A 19,158-nucleotide genomic window follows, 5' to 3' on the forward strand; every position below is an offset into this window, starting at 1 on the left:
GAGTAGCTAACCAATATCTGATTAGAGTTAAGGCCTGTGTGCGGGTCTGAAAGAAAACAGCCTCCAAAGGGAGTAGGTGTGGTCTTGTTGGAAGATGTGTGTCACTGTGGAGGTGGGCTCTGAAGGTTCATATATGTTCAGGTCATACCCAGCAAGACCGTCTACTTCCTGCTGCCTGCATATTAAGTTGCAGCAGCGCCTTCTCCAGCACCACGTCTGCCTGCCAGGACGGTAACGGTCTAAACCGCTGAAACCGTAAGCTGCCACCTCAACTAAAGATTTTTCTTTCTAAGAGTTGTGTGGTCATGGTGTCTCTTCGCAGCAATGGAAACCCTAAGAAAGCCCACATCCAATGCTGCTTGGGTGGCCAAGAAGCTGATACTGAATAGGCCAGGGACCTAAGGAGAAACCAAATCCTGCTGCTCCACTAAACGAACATAACAACAAAACGACTCCTAGTGACATCTGCTGTACTCGTGAACCTGGGCCTTGCTCAGCCATCACCAGAGAAGCTTCCTTCTGCAGCAGCTGGGAACAAATACAGACCACAGCCAGACAATACTCAGAGGGTGAGAGACCTCGGAACACTGAGCCCTAAAGGGCTCTAGGGACTCTGTAGAGGAGGGGGCAGGAAGACTGTAAGATGCAGGGGATGAAGACACCAGGGAATCAAGGCCTCCTAGACACAGCAGGATTGACGCATGTGTCAACTCAGAGGCTGTGGCAGACACAGGGCCCACATGGGTCTACCCCACATGTCTCCTCGCACTGAAAGGAGACATGGACACAGCCTCGATCCCTAACCCAGAGGCCACCTCCAATTAGAGCCACTTGTCAATGAAACATTAGTTTTCTCCACGGGAGAATCTCTGGGAAAGCAAACCACACTTAAGGGCAGGCGTCATGACCAGCAGTAGAAGGCCAAAACAGAATGAACTCAAGAGAACCACTGGAGTTTCTCTGTCTCATGATGTTAGCAGGTCATTTCCATCTGTATTGTGGCTTCCAAGTTTTGTGTTTTTAGGGGATTCCTGTGTGTGTGTGTGAACACATGTGTCTCTGTGTCTCTATGTGTTTCTTGTGCTTTTTCTTGTCTGGTTGTTTTGCCCTATTTCAATTTGCTTGTTTTTTATTTATTTTATTGTATTTTATTATTCTTCCTTAGAGGCCTGTCGGATGTCTAACAAGAGACAGAAAGGGTGTGGGTATGGATGGGAGGGTAGGTGGGAACTGGGAGGAATACAGGGAGGGGAGACCATAATCAGATTGTTATACTGCAGAGGCAAAGCAAGTGCCATAATCAGGAAAAAAAAATCTATTTTCAATAAAAGAAAAAAATAAAGTCTACCCTGAGTTTTTCCATAAAGAAGACAGTGTGTCAGGCACAGTGGATCACCTTTGCAATTGTAGCCTTTAGGAAGCATTGGCAGAAAGGCAACTAAGAGCTCCAGGCTAGCCTGAGCTGTAGAGGAAGACTCTATTCTCAAAACAGCACCCCCCCCCCACTAAAGAAAGAAAGGAAAATCAGCTCCTGAATGGTTTATAAGGTGGTGAATGAAGGGCAGACTGAGATTAAACCTGTCTCCACTCACCTTCAGGGTGGTGAACATTATGCCTTGCTCGCCATGCTGGAGATAGGGGTCCATCAGGTCCTCAATGAGGTGGACTTCAGAGCCTAAATTCCTAATCCTGTGCCATAGAGAAAGAGGTGGGAAGTTCATTCTGCTTCAAGTAAATGTTCCTTTGGGGTCGACTGAGGATGACAGAGAATAACAGCCTCACACAGAGACAGGACCAGAGGGCAGAGAAAGAACAGCCTCACACAGAGACAGGACCATAGGGCAGCGGTTCTCAGCCTCACACAGAGACAGACAGGACCATAGGGCAGCAGTTCTCAGCCTCACACAGAGACAGGACCATAGGGCAGCGGTTCTCAGCCTCACACAGAGACAGACAGGACCATAGGGCAGCAGTTCTCAGCCTCACACAGAGACAGGACCATAGGGCAGCGGTTCTCAGCCTCACACAGAGACAGACAGGACCATAGGGCAGCAGTTCTCAGCCTCACACAGAGACAGGACCATAGGGCAGCGGTTCTCAGCCTCACACAGAGACAGACAGGACCATAGGGCAGCAGTTCTCAGCCTCACACAGAGACAGACAGGACCATAGGGCAGCAGTTCTCAGCCTCACACAGAGACAGGACCACAGGGCAGCGGTTCTCAGCCTCACACAGAGACAGGACCAGAGGGCAGCAGTTCTCAGCCTCACACACAGACAGGACCACAGGGCAGCGGTTCTCAGCCTCACACAGAGACAGACAGGACCATAGGGCAGCAGTTCTCAGCCTCACACACAGACAGGACCAGAGGGCAGCGGTTCTCAGCCTCACACAGAGACAGACAGGACCACAGGGCAGCGGTTCTCAGCCTCACACACAGACAGGACCAGAGGGCAGCGGTTCTCAGCCTCACACACAGACAGGACCACAGGGCAGCGGTTCTCAGCCTCACACACAGACAGGACCAGAGGGCAGCGGTTCTCAGCCTCACACACAGACAGGACCACAGGGCAGCGGTTCTCAGCCTCACACACAGACAGGACCACAGGGCAGCAGTTCTCAGCCTCACACAGAGACAGACAGGACCACAGGGCAGCGGTTCTCAGCCTCACACAGAGACAGACAGGACCACAGGGCAGAGGTTCTCAGCCTCACACAGAGACAGACAGGACCATAGGGCAGCAGTTCTCAGCCTCACACACAGACAGGACCAGAGGGCAGCGGTTCTCAGCCTCACACAGAGACAGACAGGACCACAGGGCAGAGGTTCTCAGCCTCACACAGAGACAGGACCATAGGGCAGCAGTTCTCAGCCTCACACACAGACAGGACCACAGGGCAGCGGTTCTCAGCCTCACACAGAGACAGACAGGACCACAGGGCAGAGGTTCTCAGCCTCACACAGAGACAGACAGGACCACAGGGCAGAGGTTCTCAGCCTCACACAGAGACAGACAGGACCAGAGGGCAGCGGTTCTCAGCCTCACACAGAGACAGGACCACAGGGCAGTGGTTCTCAGCCTCACACACAGACAGGACCAGAGGGCAGCGGTTCTCAGCCTCACACAGAGACAGGACCACAGGGCAGTGGTTCTCAGCCTCACACAGAGACAGGACCACAGGGCAGTGGTTCTCAGCCTCACACACAGACAGGACCAGAGGGCAGTGGTTCTCAGCCTCACACACAGACAGGACCAGAGGGCAGCGGTTCTCAGCCTCACACACAGACAGGACCAGAGGGCAGCGGTTCTCCCTCCAGTGCTGCGACCCTTCAGCACAGCTCATGCCGTGATGACCCCAACCCTAAACTTATCTCACTGTTACTTCATAACTGTACTTTTGCCACTGCTATGAGTCAGAATGTGACTCTTATGGAAGGACCTCCAGGCTGAGAAACACGGCCAGTGTGGCCTGGGTTAAGAGAAGTGAAATTCTACTCTAGTGTAGCGCCCTGCTATCATCATCTCAAGAGAAGCAAAGGGCAGACTTGGAGAACAACAAAGGGACGTCAGAAAAGCCTGCACACCTGGCCCGCAGCACCACATACAAGAAGACGGGGAACAAGTCATCCATGGACCACAAGAAGTCCTCCTGCAGGGAGGCCAGGACACTCTGGGAGATCTCTTCGAAGGTCTGCTGAATGACCTTGAGCTTGTCTGACGGAGTAAATGTTGTGCTGTTGTGGAGACAAAGTGTAGAGACATCCTAAGATTTCCCCGGTAAAGCCATCTCTAGTCATTTTTAAAAAATAGTCCCTCTTGGGCCTCGCATGCCTCGGATCAGACACAATAGGCAACCACAGTGTGGCGGGGAGGCCTCTGTAATCCTACAGCGTCTGGGAATGAGGCCCCCAGCAGTCAGAGAACCCGGACACAATGCTTCCTTTGGCCCACGGGATCAAAGGAATCTCTTTTCTGAATCGGAAGTTGGTTAAGTTCCATTTGGCTGATGAGATGGGTACACAGATAAATCTCTCGGCTCCTTGAAAACACAAGGACATTTCAGAGCAAAACAACCGGGATGTTTACAAAGAGAGCTTGTGATTTTCACGTGAATTCTCATAACCTCTAGGAGTGGAGAGGAAAATGACACAGCCAGATCTTGTCTGGAAAAAATATTGGCGAGAAAGGGATGGGGGACATGCTCTTTCTACTCGCCATGGACGGACCACCGCTGTGACAGGGTGGCTCTTCAACAACGCCAGGCATTACCTGATCTGCTGGAGGCATTCCACTGCAGAGGCAAAACAAGCATCCTTTGTGGTGGGCAAAACCTGTGTGAGGAGAATGATTGTCAAAGAAGAGAGGCGTCTTCCGCACCGAGAAAACGAGGGAACCCGTGGGAGGACCCAGTTTGCCGGGGAAAGCCGGCATTAACATGCCTACACGCATGATAAGTGGAGCACCTCACAGCAAAGACATGTTTGGTGAGAAACTAAAATCAGCTTTACCTTTTTGCTCTCCCCAAGGATTGACAAGGTTGCTGGCCAAAATTTCCTACAATGAAAGCAAAAAATAAGTCATTTTGGTAGGTATACCCCCTTTTTAAAAGGGGGATCATTATCTTGGTTTCCCTGTTCCCATTAAAAATAAGTTTTCTACAAACTGGTTCTGAGTTTCATGTTTCTATTTACGTTTTTCCTAGGTTGATTACAGAGTCTGGAAGATTTAACAGCGTGAATGAAAGTTCCTGAACAGAAGCTGTGTCTAGCTGTGAGGAGTCTGTGTCTGCAGAGCCTGAGGGACTGCCTGGATTCTGGTGCTACAGAAACACTGAATTCTGGGGGTTCAGAGACCAGTCACTTTATCTTGGACTAGTCTCAGCCTTCCAGAATAGTCATTTGCAACCCCACTCTGTATGTGAAAAAGAAAACACCTTATGATAATAAATAAAAACCTCTTACAAAGTATTAACTCAGAACAACGTGATATTAAGTAAAAAGTCTCTTAGACGGTATTAACTTAGCAGGATACTCTGTCTCCAATCTAAGAGCTAAGACCATCACCGGACAGCATCCTGGGTCTGGGGCACCCACCAATGCGTTTAAACTTGCCTTGACTTATGACTGCTTCCATGCTGGAAGACGGGGTTTGGCGGTAACCTAGCTAAATCTATAAATCTGTTCCCAGGCCATGGTCACTGTCTCTTATCCTGGAGGACGAGAGCTGTGGTTTTCATGTTGACAACGGCATCTGCTATATCCCAAGCACTTGGCATCCACACTCCTGCGCCCTCACACTGCAGCCGGGATATTTCCTTCACTTACTCTCATCACATTTTTATTACTAAATCACTCAATTAAAAAAACTTCTCAATAGAAGTGTATGCACATTTTTACAGCATGAATACACAATCCTTGGGTGATCACGTGATTCCCTAGACCAACAAATAAGGGTCTGAGATAAAGAGAAACCATTTAGGATCTGAAACTCTAAAGTGCAAGTGAGGGGAGAAGGGAAAAGCGGCAAGGACCAAAGATTTAAAGTAACTAACTTTTCCTTAGGAATAGAAACAGAAATCATGCATCTCTATTAGGTGAGATGAGTCATCTAGTTCATACATGATAATGAACATGTGCAGATGGATAAGCAGCTTCATAACCATCTGTGAGCGCTCTCAGAAGTGAGACCATGAGCAGGCTGGGAAACCACACACACACACACACACACCCCCAAGAACTTCTCGGCAGTGCTGAAGGATTTTCAGTCGGTACCGACCTCTGCACCCCGAGGAAGCCCAGGAGAGGGAGGTCCGGTTGCTTGTTTAGTCGGAGCACACACTCCCAGTAAACGTCCTCCTCCCGGTCATTGTCCAGGGCGTACAGCATGAAGAGAGGAGGGTAGAGGCGAGGCAGCAGCACAGGGAGCAGCAAGCCGGAACTCGTTACCACGTACCTGCAAACACGAGAGGACCTGCTGAGTGCTGCTCTACACACGCGGAGCCGACTGTCTCAGACCAGATGTCAATTCTATCCAATGTCTGGAAATCAAACTGAAGCTCTCTTTTGCAGGGTCACCTAACTCAGCAGCCTTCATGCCTGGCTCTGTGTGGCTGCTCCTTTCTGCACAGTGGTCAGGAACCTTAGAGGGGCCACTGAAGAAGTGTGGAGCTGGGAGTCACGCAGCCCTCACCCCACCTCTCCACCACCTCACCGAGCCCACTCACCCTGGCTCTGGGGACTCGGATCCGGAATCTGACTTCCCAGTGCAGAAGGACCTCCTTCCAGTGGGCAGAGGAGCCGACAGAGGAATTGTGCTGCCCTCTTCAGGAAGCTCAGGAAATAAGAACCTAAGCAATAATTGAAAACAGACCAGAAAATTCTATGTCCAGAGCAGCTGAAAAGAGTAAATATCAATTCCTAGTATTTGAGCTATCTAAGGGCCTATGAAATCAAAATCCACCACTAACCAACTCTTTTCGCCCCGAGACTCTCAAATGGCGCTCCCTACAGACCGGGATAGAGCGGTGGTAAAGGGAACTCCTGCACAGCGGGGTCCCCTTCCAGACCAACCACACCCAAACACCCATTTTCACAGAAAGATCCTTTATTAAGCAGGGAAGGAAAGTTAAAGCGGCTGTTTTCTGATTCTGGCGGAAAAACAGCAGCAGATGACCTCACAGGTGTAAATCGTAAGAGAAAAAGGGGAGGTCTGTTAGAACGGGTTAGGGTGCAGAGGTGACGGAGACAGAGTGAGGGGAAGGAAGGGACTGAGGACCGCCTCTGGAGAGGGGGCAGACGGGGCACACAGGCAAATGGCGGTGTATAACCCCGTGTTAGGATGAGGTGTTTAATTTTAATTGGGCATGTTAATTAGGTGAACCAAAGGGGGCTTCTGACTGAGGGACCTTGGTAGTCAGCCTCAAGAGGAGGAAGTGGCCCAAACAGGGAACAGACGTAGTGGGTGGCTTTAGGAAAGGAATCTGATGGTTTTCATAAGGCAAGGGAACAGGGAGAAGAGCAAGGCCAGCCAGAGCCGCGTTTGAGGAGGCTGGTGTCCCGTCCCTTCCCGGCAGCCTCCTGCGCAGGGTTCAGCAACAGGGATTCTCATCTACCCAGGACACACATTTCTTACTGGTAAGTCTTATCTGAGGTCAATCTGCATCAACTCTAACCTTCCGGAAACTCGCATTAACTCTGAACATCAGTCTCAGAACACAAGAGAACTCCAGAAACCTCAATGTAAATCTCAAAAGTCTTTTCTAAAATACACTTGTACTAAGTTAGTAAGGGTTTCCTAGTTCTGTTTTTCTTCTGTGCCTTGATTTTTTTTTTCTCTAAATCAGTGGTTCTCAACTTATAGGTCGCGACCCTGAACTGGTCCCAGGTCAGATATTTTACATTATGATTAATATCAGTAGCAAAACTACAGTTATAAAGTATCAACAAAACAATTTTATGGTTGGGGTCCCCACAACACAAGGAACTGTACTAAAGGGTTGCAGCAGCAGGAAGGTTGAGAACCACTGGTATAGATTGCGATCTTTGACTTTTGGTACGTTGGTAGGGTCTACCTTAAGTAAGTTTATTGTCCGGTTTATTTCAGAGGCTTAAATCTTAACCAATCAAAGGCAGTTTGCAATTTGCCTGTTGTTGTGGAGTTATGGCTTGCCACCCACCTCTGCTCTAATTTTATAGTTGGGAATACAGAGACACACAGTAAAGAAGCTTCTTCTTGTGGCACACACCAAGCTAAAGGGGGCACAGCAACACGCCCATGCAGCGATCCCGTCCAGACACCCTGCTCCCTCCACGCCCACGCAGTCCAAAGGTGCTTGGCGATGCAAGGAAGCTTCTGGGGCAAATTCTTAATGATTCAATAGAGAATTCATTTGTTGGTTTAAAACCCAGCTTCCGAGCTCCTAGTTGCTGCTGCCCAAATCTGTCCTCTCGATGAGTTACTGGTTCATCTAACCGCGCCTCCTGGTCCCTGCTCAGGTGTCCACAATCAGACAGCCCCTCCTCTACCCAGCCCAGCGCATCACCTTCGAGCGCTAATCTTGCCTGGCACCACACGTGTTATCTACTCTTCCTACCCTGGCTCGTAAGCTGAACGAAACCAGGGCTGTTTTCACTTTTCAGTGTTATGCTGGTTAGAGACTGGAGTACCCAGGACAGACGGAGCTGCAGGGAAGGCTCCCGACTTTACAGTCAGCTCTGTCTGTTCTGTGCTTAGGGTTTGGAGATACGATTTAGCCTTCAAGTTCAATATGAATAACACCGCTCTATTTTACACCAAATCAGACTTGGAAAACCACACACATTTTTGTTTTTACCGTCAGGGACATCTAATGAGCGAGAACACTAATAAGGCAGGGATATCAATGGGTAGGCTCATCTTTTTAAATGTGTGAGCGTGAACACGTTAGGAATGTGTTTCTGCAGCATAAAAACCATCTTCTCAGTGAATACATCCTATGATCAAGGGGAAACAGGTATCTCACAACGCTGTAACATCTGAAGAGTCCCCTGGGTTAGCAGATCAGTCCAGAGTTTTCAAACATCAGTGTAGCACTCTCTTTACCTCACAAGCTGGAAGATCCGCTTGAGATAGGACTTAATCTCCTTCACAGCTTCCTGCAGTAGCCGGCGGTTGGCCCCCACGCCCACATACGTCATTCTGTACACTGCCACCAGGGTCTCCACGAGCCTGCCCAGTGGGTGCAGAGGGGTGTCACAGGCCTGGGCAGCAGGAGCAAGGGCGCTGGTCAACAGGCAGCAAGGGCAACAGCAGCAGAAACCAGCCCACAATAAACCCGTCACAAATAATAAACCATTTCTGCAACACCAGGAGTGGAACTGGGGTCAGGAAAAAGGAACTTTCTAACTATCGGGTCTATCTGAACTGTGGGGAGAACTGTAGGGAGAACTGTAGGGAGAACTGTGGGGAGAACTGTGGGGAGAACTGTAGGGAGAACTGTGGGGAGAACTGTGGGGAGAACTGTAGGGAGAACGTAGGGAGAACTGTGGGGAGAACTGTAGGGAGAACGTAGGGAGAACTGTGGGGAGAACTGTAGGGAGAACTGTGGGGAGAACTGTGGGGAGAACTGTGGGGAGAGCTGTAGGGAGAACTGTAGGGAAAACTGTAGGGAGAACTGTGGGGAGAACTGTGGGGAGAACTGTAGGGAGAACTGTGGGGAGAACTGTGGGGAGAACGTAGGGAGAACTGTGGGGAGAACGTAGGGAGAACTGTAGGGAGAACTGTGGGGAGAACTGTGGGGAGAACTGTGGGGAGAGCTGTAGGGAGAACTGTGGGGAGAATGTAGGGAGAACTGTGGGGAGAACTGTGGGGAGAACGTAGGGAGAACTGTGGGGAGAACGTAGGGAGAACTGTGGGGAGAACGTAGGGAGAACTGTAGGGAGAACTGTGGGGAGAACGTAGGGAGAACTGTAGGAAGAACTGTAGGGAGAACTGTAGGGAGCTGCGGTCTGAATATGCATTTATGCATTGCAGCTGTAGGACAGGCCTCATACTGTGGCTTTCCTTCAGGGTAACATTCCACATACATTTTGTGACCTGTTTTACTTTTGCCTTTCTTTTTACATATTTTAAAGTTTTTTTTTTTTTTAAAGTATGTGTGTGCATCTGAGTACAGGAGCTCACGGAGCTCAAAGCTGCAGAAGCCCTGGAGCCGGAGGTACAAGCAGTTGTGGGCTGTCTGATGTGGGTGTTGGGGACAGACCCGGGTTCTCGGCCCTTGAATGTTGAGCAGTCCCTTCAGCACCTACTCAACACCTGTTTTGGACACAGGGTCTTGGTGTGTAGCTCGGGTTGGCCTCACACTTATTATCCTGCTGCCTTAGCTTCTCAAGGGCTAAAATTACAGGAATGTCACTGTGGTTGGCTGATTCTTGTTAGTTTAAAACGTTAAAATCTTTCCTGCAATAGTACTCCACACCAGGAATTTCATTTTGTCCTCTCTTGTGGCTAAGCAGTTTCCTACTATGGAAAATTAGTGTTGGTGTTTGTTACAGTGGGAGAATTATGGTTAACAATACAGTATAGCTCAAAACAAACACAAGAAAGGATTTGGATTTTCATCACAAAGACATCTCAGTGTCCTGAAATGATCAATATGTAATATGTAAGTGTACTGAAACATCACACTGTTCCCACAAAAATGTAATTATCATCTGTTGATTACAAAACCAGTCAGAGGCAATAACCTAGAGTGGCTACAGCCTATAACCTCAGCATTCGGGAGGCTGGCGGAAGAATGCCCCAGGAAGGTCAACCTGGGCTACAGTGAGACAATCTTTTCAAAAAGTCAGAGATTTAGCAAACAAAACAGAGAAAGTAAAACTGATTTTAGATTAACATTTGAATGATGCTTTTGTCTGTTCTGGAGGGTTTGGGGGTGAAGTGGGGGTAAGAGGGTTTCACGTAGCTTTGGCTGGTTTTGGATTAGCAGACCGTCTTGTCTGGTCCTCCAGCATGCTGAGTTTTGAGGTGTGTGTGACCACACCCAGCTGATCTACAGCCTTTCACGATTAACTCACAGAAGCGAGGTTGTTTCAACTTGTTTACCTTGATTAAATACTTTCTGATGTCGTCATATTTCTCCACAGAGAAGGCACCAACATGCTGGGGAATGTACTCCAGACTCTCCAGCGTCTGAGTCTGTGAACGGCTTAGGATTTCTGGACTGTGGAGAGAGGAGGAGAGCCCAGCATCTCGCATGAGAAAGCAAAACAGTTGTATCTGTGCACAACATAGAGTCACCAACTGAGGAGGAGGGGGAGTGTCTGGCATAGACCCATCTTGCTCAATGTGGCTGACTGGCTACCCTGAGCTTCCGCTGACCCAGCACACACCTGATGGACACAATGTGGCTGACCGGCTACCCTGGGTGTCCCCTGACCCAGCACAGACCTGATGGACACAATGTGGCTGACCTGCTGTTACATAAATCTACCCAAGACAGCATTTGACATCACCGCGTTACTGTAAGAAGCAGTGAAAACTGTACATTGTCCAACTGAAGGTGCAGTGCTGGGCAATCCTTAGCATGAACTTGAAATGAAAGCTGGTGCCAATGAGAAGAAAATAAGGGAAGAGCTAAAAATAAATAAATGAACGAGCAAAGAACGAGATGGAAATGGGCGAGAGAGGCAAGGCCTTTGCCCACAGCAAGGAGCATGGGTAACAACCGCAGGGCCCCATTGGTGCAGGAAGCCCACGCACTCCACTCTATCTTACCTTCCTCACAGATAAATACATAGTATCATTATATGTTGTCCACTCTAGCTTACCTTCCTCACAGTTAAATACATAGTATCATTATATGTTGTCCACTCCAGTCTACCTTCCTCACAGATAAATACATAGTATCATTATATGTTGTCCACTCTAGCTTACCTTCCTCACAGATAAATACATAGTATCATTATATGTTGTCCACTCTAGTCTACCTTCCTCACAGATAAATACATAGTATCATTATATGTTGTCCACTCTAGCTTACCTTCCTCACAGTTAAATACATAGTATCATTATATGTTGTCCACTCTAGCTTACCTTCCTCACAGTTAAATACATAGTATCATTATATGTTGTCCACTCCAGTCTACCTTCCTCACAGATAAATACATAGTATCATTATATGTTGTCCACTCTAGCTTACCTTCCTCACAGATAAATACATAGTATCATTATATGTTGTCCACTCTAGTCTACCTTCCTCACAGTTAAATACATGGTATCATTATATGTTGAAAGTCAAAACTTGAATTTTCTTTTAACTGTGGGTATTGGAAAGCAGCTGACAGAGGCAAATGAAAAGTAGCACAAAACTGTCGAAAGAGCAAATGTGTGCAGTTATGTAGGAAGATCAAAGTAAGCACTTCTTGATCCACACTCTTCCCTAGCCCTGCGTGCGAGCCACACTCTTCCCTAGCCCTGCGTGTGATCCACACTCTTCCCTAGCCCTGCCTGTGATCCACACTCTTCCCTAGCCCTGCGTGTGATCCACACTCTTCCCTAGCCCTGCGTGTGATCCACACTCTTCTCTAGCCCTGCGTGCGATCCACACTCTTCTCTAGCCCCGCGTGCGATCTACACTCTTCTCTAGCCCCCCTTCAAGATCTTTCTCTTTCACTATCAAAGTGATGCTTCTGAACGTGATTACCTCGGACTTCTCTTCCCAAGAATTTGCTCAGTTCCTCAAATTTACAGGTTCATGTCTTTCCCAACTACAAGCCTTTCTCAGTCATTAATGCTTCAAAAATTTTTTCCACCCATATCATCATTTCTTCTTTTGTAGAACTCTGGTTTGCTGGTTTCTAACCTCAGTCCTCTGGGCTCTCAGCTCTTCTCTTCTAGAATTCCAAGTAATACACCGAAACCCGTTCTCCAGGCTCTGGTCATCCCCACCCCAGCCACGTTTCACCTGTGTTGCTAAGAGCAGCTGGTTCCTACTGACCTACTCCCAAGTTCACTGTCTCTTCCATCAGCACCTCAGTTCTGCTCCTGAGCCCATGCCGAGTTCTTTAGGTTACTGTACTTTTCAAATCTAAAACTTGAATGTGGGTGGTCCTTATTCACCCACCCATCCATCCACCCAGACAGGGTTTTTCTGTGTATCTCTCGCCATCCTGGAACTAGCTCTGCGGACCAGGCTGGCCTCAAACTCAGAGATCTACTTGCCTCTGCCTCCTGAGTACTGGGATTAAACACAAGCACCACCTCTGCCCTGCAAATCTGGTTCTTTTTTTATGTCTTCCGCTTCTTGGATGGTGATTTCGTTTTAACACCTGCTTCGAGGATGGCTGTGACTGCTTACCAGGGCATTTCTGCCACTGCTGCTTTTAAGCCTTTCCCAGCTAACTCCATCTCTGCCCCCTCATCTGTGCCTGCAGATTATCCGTTCTCAATGAGCTGAGCCCTCTCCCCGGCACAAAATTTTGGCCTTTAAGCAAATAATCTCAGCAATGAAACTATGCGTGCCAAGGCATTTGTTTTCACATAGAAAGGCTCCAAATGTTGGGCTGGAGAAATGGCCCAGGGGTTAAGAGTGTACACTGCTCTTGCACAGGCTCCAAGCTAGGTTCCCAGCATTGCCGAGAACTCCAGCTCCAGGGCATCCAAGGTCACTGGCTTCCGCAGGCACATGCGTCTCATACACACAAACTAAAGATGAGAGTGAGTCTTACAAACAGGAGCTCAGTGCGCACGGCTCAGCCATGGCTCAGCACACGTCCAGACTGTGCGGAGTGAGGAGCGTCCCCTGCACACAGCCCTGCTTACCCCTCCACTCTCAGAAGAACACATTCTGTGCACTGATTCTACTGAATGCAGTAAGGTTTTCATTAGTAGCGTAGAGAGTCTCAAGATGCATGAATCAACAATCTGAGAATATCAAATTAGAAATGATGCTACCAGCACAACTGAAGCCAACCAAGGAGGGAAGAGAGGAGGGGGAAGAGAGAGGGCGGGGAAGAGAGAGATGGAAGAGAAGAGAGAAGAGAAGAGAGAGAAGAGAGAGAGACAGAGAGACAGGAAGAGGGGAGAAAGAGAGAGAGGGGCACAGTGACCTATCACACATGAACAGACACTATAGTTCAAGATCCTTGGAAAATTATCAATTTCTCTGAAGAGAACTTTCTTTTTTCTCCTTCTGATGCTCCTCACTGACAGTCACCCTTTCCTGAACCCCACCAACAGGGCTGTGCAGCTACACTAAAGGTGTGCACGCCGTCACCTTTGACAAGCTTCTCCATCAAGCTCTTGGTGAATGCTCACTGACCAGGCTGCAGAAGGCTGGCTTGCAGAAACCAGCAGGGACAGAAGAATCCACCAAGCCTGGCACACCAGGGATTCCTACCACCCACGTTTCTCCCTGAGCTGGCAGGGCTGCAGCCCTAGGCAAAATCTATGGCCATACGGCTCCTTTCCCCAGAGAGCCTTCTATGATTCAGCTGTGATTGATAATGAACTTAGTTCCACGTTCAAAATATAAAACACGCTTCCCTTCTTCCCAAATGTCATTCTTCTGCTAGGGACCGAGCAGTCCAAGCTACCCACAATGCACTCTGTGTGGCAGTGCCACCCCCTCCCATGGACTTTCAAACCCTATTAGACATTACATTTGCAGCTGGATACACAATCCCGACTGCTGCCTGCTTTCAGGTCTCTGGCTTAACACGCTCTGCCACGGGCTGCCAATGTCTGCTCACCTGTCCCTGTGCTGGCGGCGACTGGTGGTCAGGGCCACGGCAATGTTATCCCACGCCTTCCAAACCTCCCCTTGGCCTGGGCTCTCACAGCCCAGCTGGCGCCAGCACTCGTCAAACACGGCTTTCCACTTCTCATCTGCAGCCACCGCCAGGTTTCCCAGCTTCCTGCTAACGAAGCCACACCAGCCTTTGCTTCACCAGCGTTTGTCAAAAGTCATCCCCAAGAATAAAAATTATACACAATTCAGAATGCTTTGTGAGTCAAACTGCCAATACCCCAGAGGGAGTTCTACCTTAAAAACACTGGAAGAAGAGTTAGAAGGGATTTACTTTACTCAGTGTTTGTTTACCAGATACTAATGTCCATGGATTGTTACACACAACAGTATTGATCTGATGTCCTCACTTCTACAGAACTGGCTTTGGGAAATAGACTCTTGATAAAACAATGGTTTTCTGCGCTTCAAACATTTTACAAGAATTGTGAAATGTATTACATATGGGTTTCTAAAAATACAAATAAAACAAACAAAATAAAACAAAAATCCACAAAACAAAAAGTCAACATGGACAGAAAATGCAGTGAGTTCTCATTGGAACAGAGAATCTGAAATGAAAGCAAAATGTCCGAACATGGTCCAAGAACGGGACACTGTGAGAATTCTGAGTGCTTGTGAGAACACTCCAGGATAAGACCTCTTGTGACCTCAGTTTCTCCCAAACGTGAAACTGTTCCGGGATGTCTCAATGCTCCTCCCAGGTGCAGCACACAGGGGTGGGTGTACGTCACACTGTTCAGGTTGTTGTTGTTTACAAGACTCTACGGTCTTCCCATGTACAGCTGGTCTGCCATGTGCAGCCTGTCCTTGTGACTGTACACTTTACTCATGAAACTGTTCTTAACCCTCAGAATATAAACCAGTGGTTCTCAGCCTTCCTAAGATGGTGACCCTTTAACACAATTTCTCCTACTGTGGTGACCCCAACCATAAAATTATTTCTACTGCTACTTTATGACTGTGATTTGGCTACTGTTATGAACTGTAATATGAATGTTCTGATAAAGCGGTCGGGACGCAGGCTGAGAACCGCTGGTATAAACTGTCTGATGCTCTGAATAAAGTCGACCATTAAATGAGATGCTAGGCCACCTCATTACCATTTATCCATCCTCCCAGGTCCCCTGCCTTGATAGCATAAACACCAAATATAAAAACAATGACCTCCCACAATCCAACAACTGTGTGCAGTGCACAGCTGTCAGCCTAGTCCCCAGGAGTCTGAGGCAGGGGGATTGAGTCCAGGGCTAGCCACGGATCCACGGATCCACAGTAAGACAGCTCAAAAAAAAAAAAACAAAAAAACCAACAACAACCAACCCTTAAGATGCAATTAATAGGGAAAAGACAACCCAAAACGTGACAGAACAATTATACTTAGATTCTGCCTTTTCCTCACTGATGCAGGTTGTACTGCTGTGTGTGTGTGTTTCCACACCTGCACCTCTGAACCACCTTCGCCTTCAGTTAGGACTGCAGATGTAGTATACGGGTGGAAGTCGGGAATTTATAGAAGTTACAACTTTCTTAAAAAGGACAATCATAAAACTTGAGTTTGCTTTAAAATATTAACCTACTTTGATGAAAGCAAGAAAACTCCGACCGCCCAGGAATCACCGCAGGGAGAATACTCACAAGGCTTTGGGCTTGTCTTTGTCACTCTCGTACAGGCTGGGTTTGAAGTAGGTTCCGGTGATCTTTATTCCAGACCCCCATTCTCCACTAAAATAACCTTCAATGTAGTCTCCGTTTGGCATGGTCAGTGTGCCCTGGGTAAGTGAAAGAAAAGTGGAGTTAGAAAAGAGTTAAAACTACAAAATTAAGAGTAAAAATACTAAATACTTAACACTTTCCTTTTTAATTTATTCTTTACCAGTCTGATAAATAAAAGATGCATGCATGTACATGCCCAGAGAGAATGTATAAAAACAATTCATGGGTAAAAAGAAAAATATCCACAGGAATACGGGACATCTTCTTAGTTGGGTGGAACACACTGAACTCCACTCACAGGCTGCTGCTGAAGCCATGGGCAAAGTCATGGCTGCTGGTGTCTTGTCTTAGAAAACTCTAAAGAGCCTAAGTCCCTCGTCTGAAAATCTTATCTCAGAAAACTAGGATGGGGAAAAAATTAACCCTAACACGAGAGTGATCAGAAAAGGCATCGGTGCAACAGGAAATCAAACACTGAGGGAAAAATGTGTACGCACTACATCCAAGTGAAGTTGAGTATCATGGTGCATTCCCTAACATGGGAGATGGAGGAGGAGGACCAGCAGCTAAGTTTATCTTTGACTCCTTAGGGAGTTTACAGCCAATGAGTTCCAACATTTAATGGGAAAAGGTGCTGAGGCAACTAAATATTAATGCACAAGAAGAAGTTTAGTCTCTTTAAAAAATTTAAAGTCACGAAGAAGTGAGAGCCTGTGAAGAAAGAACCAAGTTGCTTCCTGACCTTTCCACTGAGGGTCCAGTCGTCGGAAAATTCTCCTTCGTAGATAGTATCATCTTCTGAAAGCAAAACTCCATTTCCCTGAGTGGAGAAGCATAAGTCACGACACGGATCGCAGAAGTCACGCCCAGAGCCTCCCGCCATCTAAGAGAGTCAGCCAAACAGCGGCAGGCCTGATGGCTCAGGCTCGCCCCGATCAGGAAGCAGAACGGTTTTCCACAAGCCCCAGGCCAGGCAGGCAGTTAAGTTATACAGTGACCTCATCTCAAAGCAGCCAAAACAAGAGTTATAAAGTAATTTAAAGTAATTGAAAGACTTTATACAGGTCAGGGATGTAGGAGATTCTAAAAGTCAACGCGAACCACGTAGGCACATTCCACTCACCGCCATCTTATTCAGGTGGAAGTTGCCTTCGTAATACAACCCAAACTGGGTAACTACCACCCCATTTCCTTGGCACACATCATCCTGCCACATCCCCATGTACTTCTCTCCCCTGCACAGAAATGAGAAGAAAGATAACAATCAAGTAAAAGAAGACAGAGTGGAGAAAAACTATGATCACAGGGACCTGAGCTGCTGCAGTGACTCGAGTCAGCGTCGTCCATGCTACCTCCTCAGACAAGTCAGTGCGATGCAAAAGACATCTCAGTCAGAGCAGTATTCACACTGTGTTCTGCCCAACAGACTGAATACACTCTATATACTTCTTTGGTAACATTAAAATATCTTATTAAATCAGGTATGGTGGAGTGTACCTTAAAGCCCAAAACTCAGGAGGCAGAGGCAGGCAGATCTCTGAGAGATAAAGACTAGCCAGAGCCACACAGTGTGACCTGGTCTCAAAATAAAATATGCAGTTAAGAAAGAACAGCACAAATTTAAACTATAATAGAATCAAACTTTAATAATTTGTCATAAAAGGTTTAACTTTCACCCACTTAAACTCAGAAGATTCTTATTGGTGTATTTTAAAAAAATGGCGGGAAGAGTCTTAATATACAACAGGGCTTACATGGGAGGGAGAGAAGGGACAGAAAAGAGGGCAGAGACGGGAGGTGAGCAAGGCCCGCCTCCTACAAGGGAACACAGCGGATGTGCACAGGAGATGCTCTTAGGCTGCAGCTGAGGACACAGCCTGTCAGGACCCTAAGAGTAGGCCAGCACAGATGCCTGAAACACTTACTATCTGTGGTTGCAGCTGAGGACACAGCCTATCAGGACCCTAAGAGTAGGCCAGCACAGATGCCTGAAACACTATCTCTATAAACAAGATAAAATGTGGCCGGGTAGTGGTGGCACACGCCTTTAATCCCAGCATTCAGGAGGCAGAGGACGTGGATCTCTGTGAGCTCTGTGAGCCAGCCTGGTCAACAGAGTGAGTTCCAGGACATCCAGGGCATCTTGAAAAAGAGGGGAAAAAAAGACTCCTGACAACTGTTTCCTTGTGGTAAGCTCTCTTTCTCTTTCCACTGGCATGCTGGGTGGAGTGACCTCAGCCTCCCTCAGCTGGCATCACAGACATGCAGCATTAAGTGCCAACGCCTCAAGCTGAAACGGTCTCTCAATGTCAAATTAAGAGGCTGCAGTCAACTGCTTCTTGGTCTTCTGGCTAAGATCAGACGTAAGATGCTCAGGTCTTCACAAAAACATCACGATTTGAGGGCCTGGAGCGACGGCTCAGCAATGAAGAGCTTGTACTGCTCTTACAGAGGACCCAAGTTTGGCTCCCAGTGCCCACACCATCAGCTCACAACCAGTTAACCCCACCCCCAGGGTATCCAACACCCTCTTCTGTCCTCCCTTGGCAATAGATGAACACACACAGGTGTGTGCGCACACACACAATTAAAAACAAACAGCATGAGGGGCGGTCTATAAACACCATCTTCTCACTGTACACGTGGAGGCGGAAGCGGAGCCCTGTACCTGGTGATGTCATCAAAGACGCCATATCCCGCCTTCTTATCCATCACCCACTGGCCAATGAACATGCTAGGAGAAGAGGAAGTCAGCTTTCCACTTCGGAGGAGACCATGGCCGTGGCGCATATTATCCTGAAAGCAGCCTTCAAACACTTCACCGGAGGCATAGCTGTGGTGGAAGGGGCAAAAGGATAACATGTACATTACAAACTGCAGGGAACACAATGCTGTGCTTTTATGGGTAGCTATAATTATTCGTTTATATAAGCATAAAAAACAATCAAAACCCTCAGTCAGAAGGACGAAGCCTCAAACATTAAAGGTAATGTAATCAATATTCTGCATTAACACAAAAAGTTATATGCTCAGTCCCTTATGGGAAATGAAATACTGAGCTAAGAAGAATGCAAAAAAGTTCTGTTCAAATTAGAACCAAGTAAAAATAAAGTTAGGCTTATAGATGGGACTTGTATACAAAGTCATGGTTT

General features: G+C 47.6%; 1 protein-coding gene across 3 annotated transcripts in view; it reads right to left on the reverse strand.

Moving 5' to 3' along the window:
• Als2 (alsin Rho guanine nucleotide exchange factor ALS2) overlaps positions 1-19,158 on the reverse strand; it is a 69,522-nt gene that overhangs the window by 2,785 nt on the left and 47,579 nt on the right. For 2 of the 3 annotated variants that reach the window (XM_087902395.1, XM_087902394.1), the window contains exons 21-33: positions 18,675-18,839; positions 17,130-17,241; positions 16,749-16,826; positions 15,929-16,062; positions 14,235-14,402; positions 10,588-10,705; positions 8,584-8,741; positions 6,227-6,349; positions 5,779-5,955; positions 4,512-4,557; positions 4,273-4,334; positions 3,588-3,737; positions 1,593-1,689 (exon numbers count right to left, since the gene is read on the reverse strand). In XM_087902395.1, the coding sequence (XP_087758521.1) occupies positions 1,593-1,689; positions 3,588-3,737; positions 4,273-4,334; positions 4,512-4,557; positions 5,779-5,955; positions 6,227-6,349; positions 8,584-8,741; positions 10,588-10,705; positions 14,235-14,402; positions 15,929-16,062; positions 16,749-16,826; positions 17,130-17,241; positions 18,675-18,839 (1,588 nt within the window). The remainder of the gene's footprint in view (positions 1-1,592; positions 1,690-3,587; positions 3,738-4,272; positions 4,335-4,511; positions 4,558-5,778; positions 5,956-6,226; positions 6,350-8,583; positions 8,742-10,587; positions 10,706-14,234; positions 14,403-15,928; positions 16,063-16,748; positions 16,827-17,129; positions 17,242-18,674; positions 18,840-19,158) is intronic. The other variant, XM_087902396.1, reaches the window with a different exon arrangement.

The sequence above is a fragment of the Myodes glareolus genome, chromosome 27 (genome assembly GCF_982192425.1).
Source record: "Myodes glareolus chromosome 27, mMyoGla1.1, whole genome shotgun sequence".
Taxonomy (NCBI): domain Eukaryota; kingdom Metazoa; phylum Chordata; class Mammalia; order Rodentia; family Cricetidae; genus Myodes; species Myodes glareolus.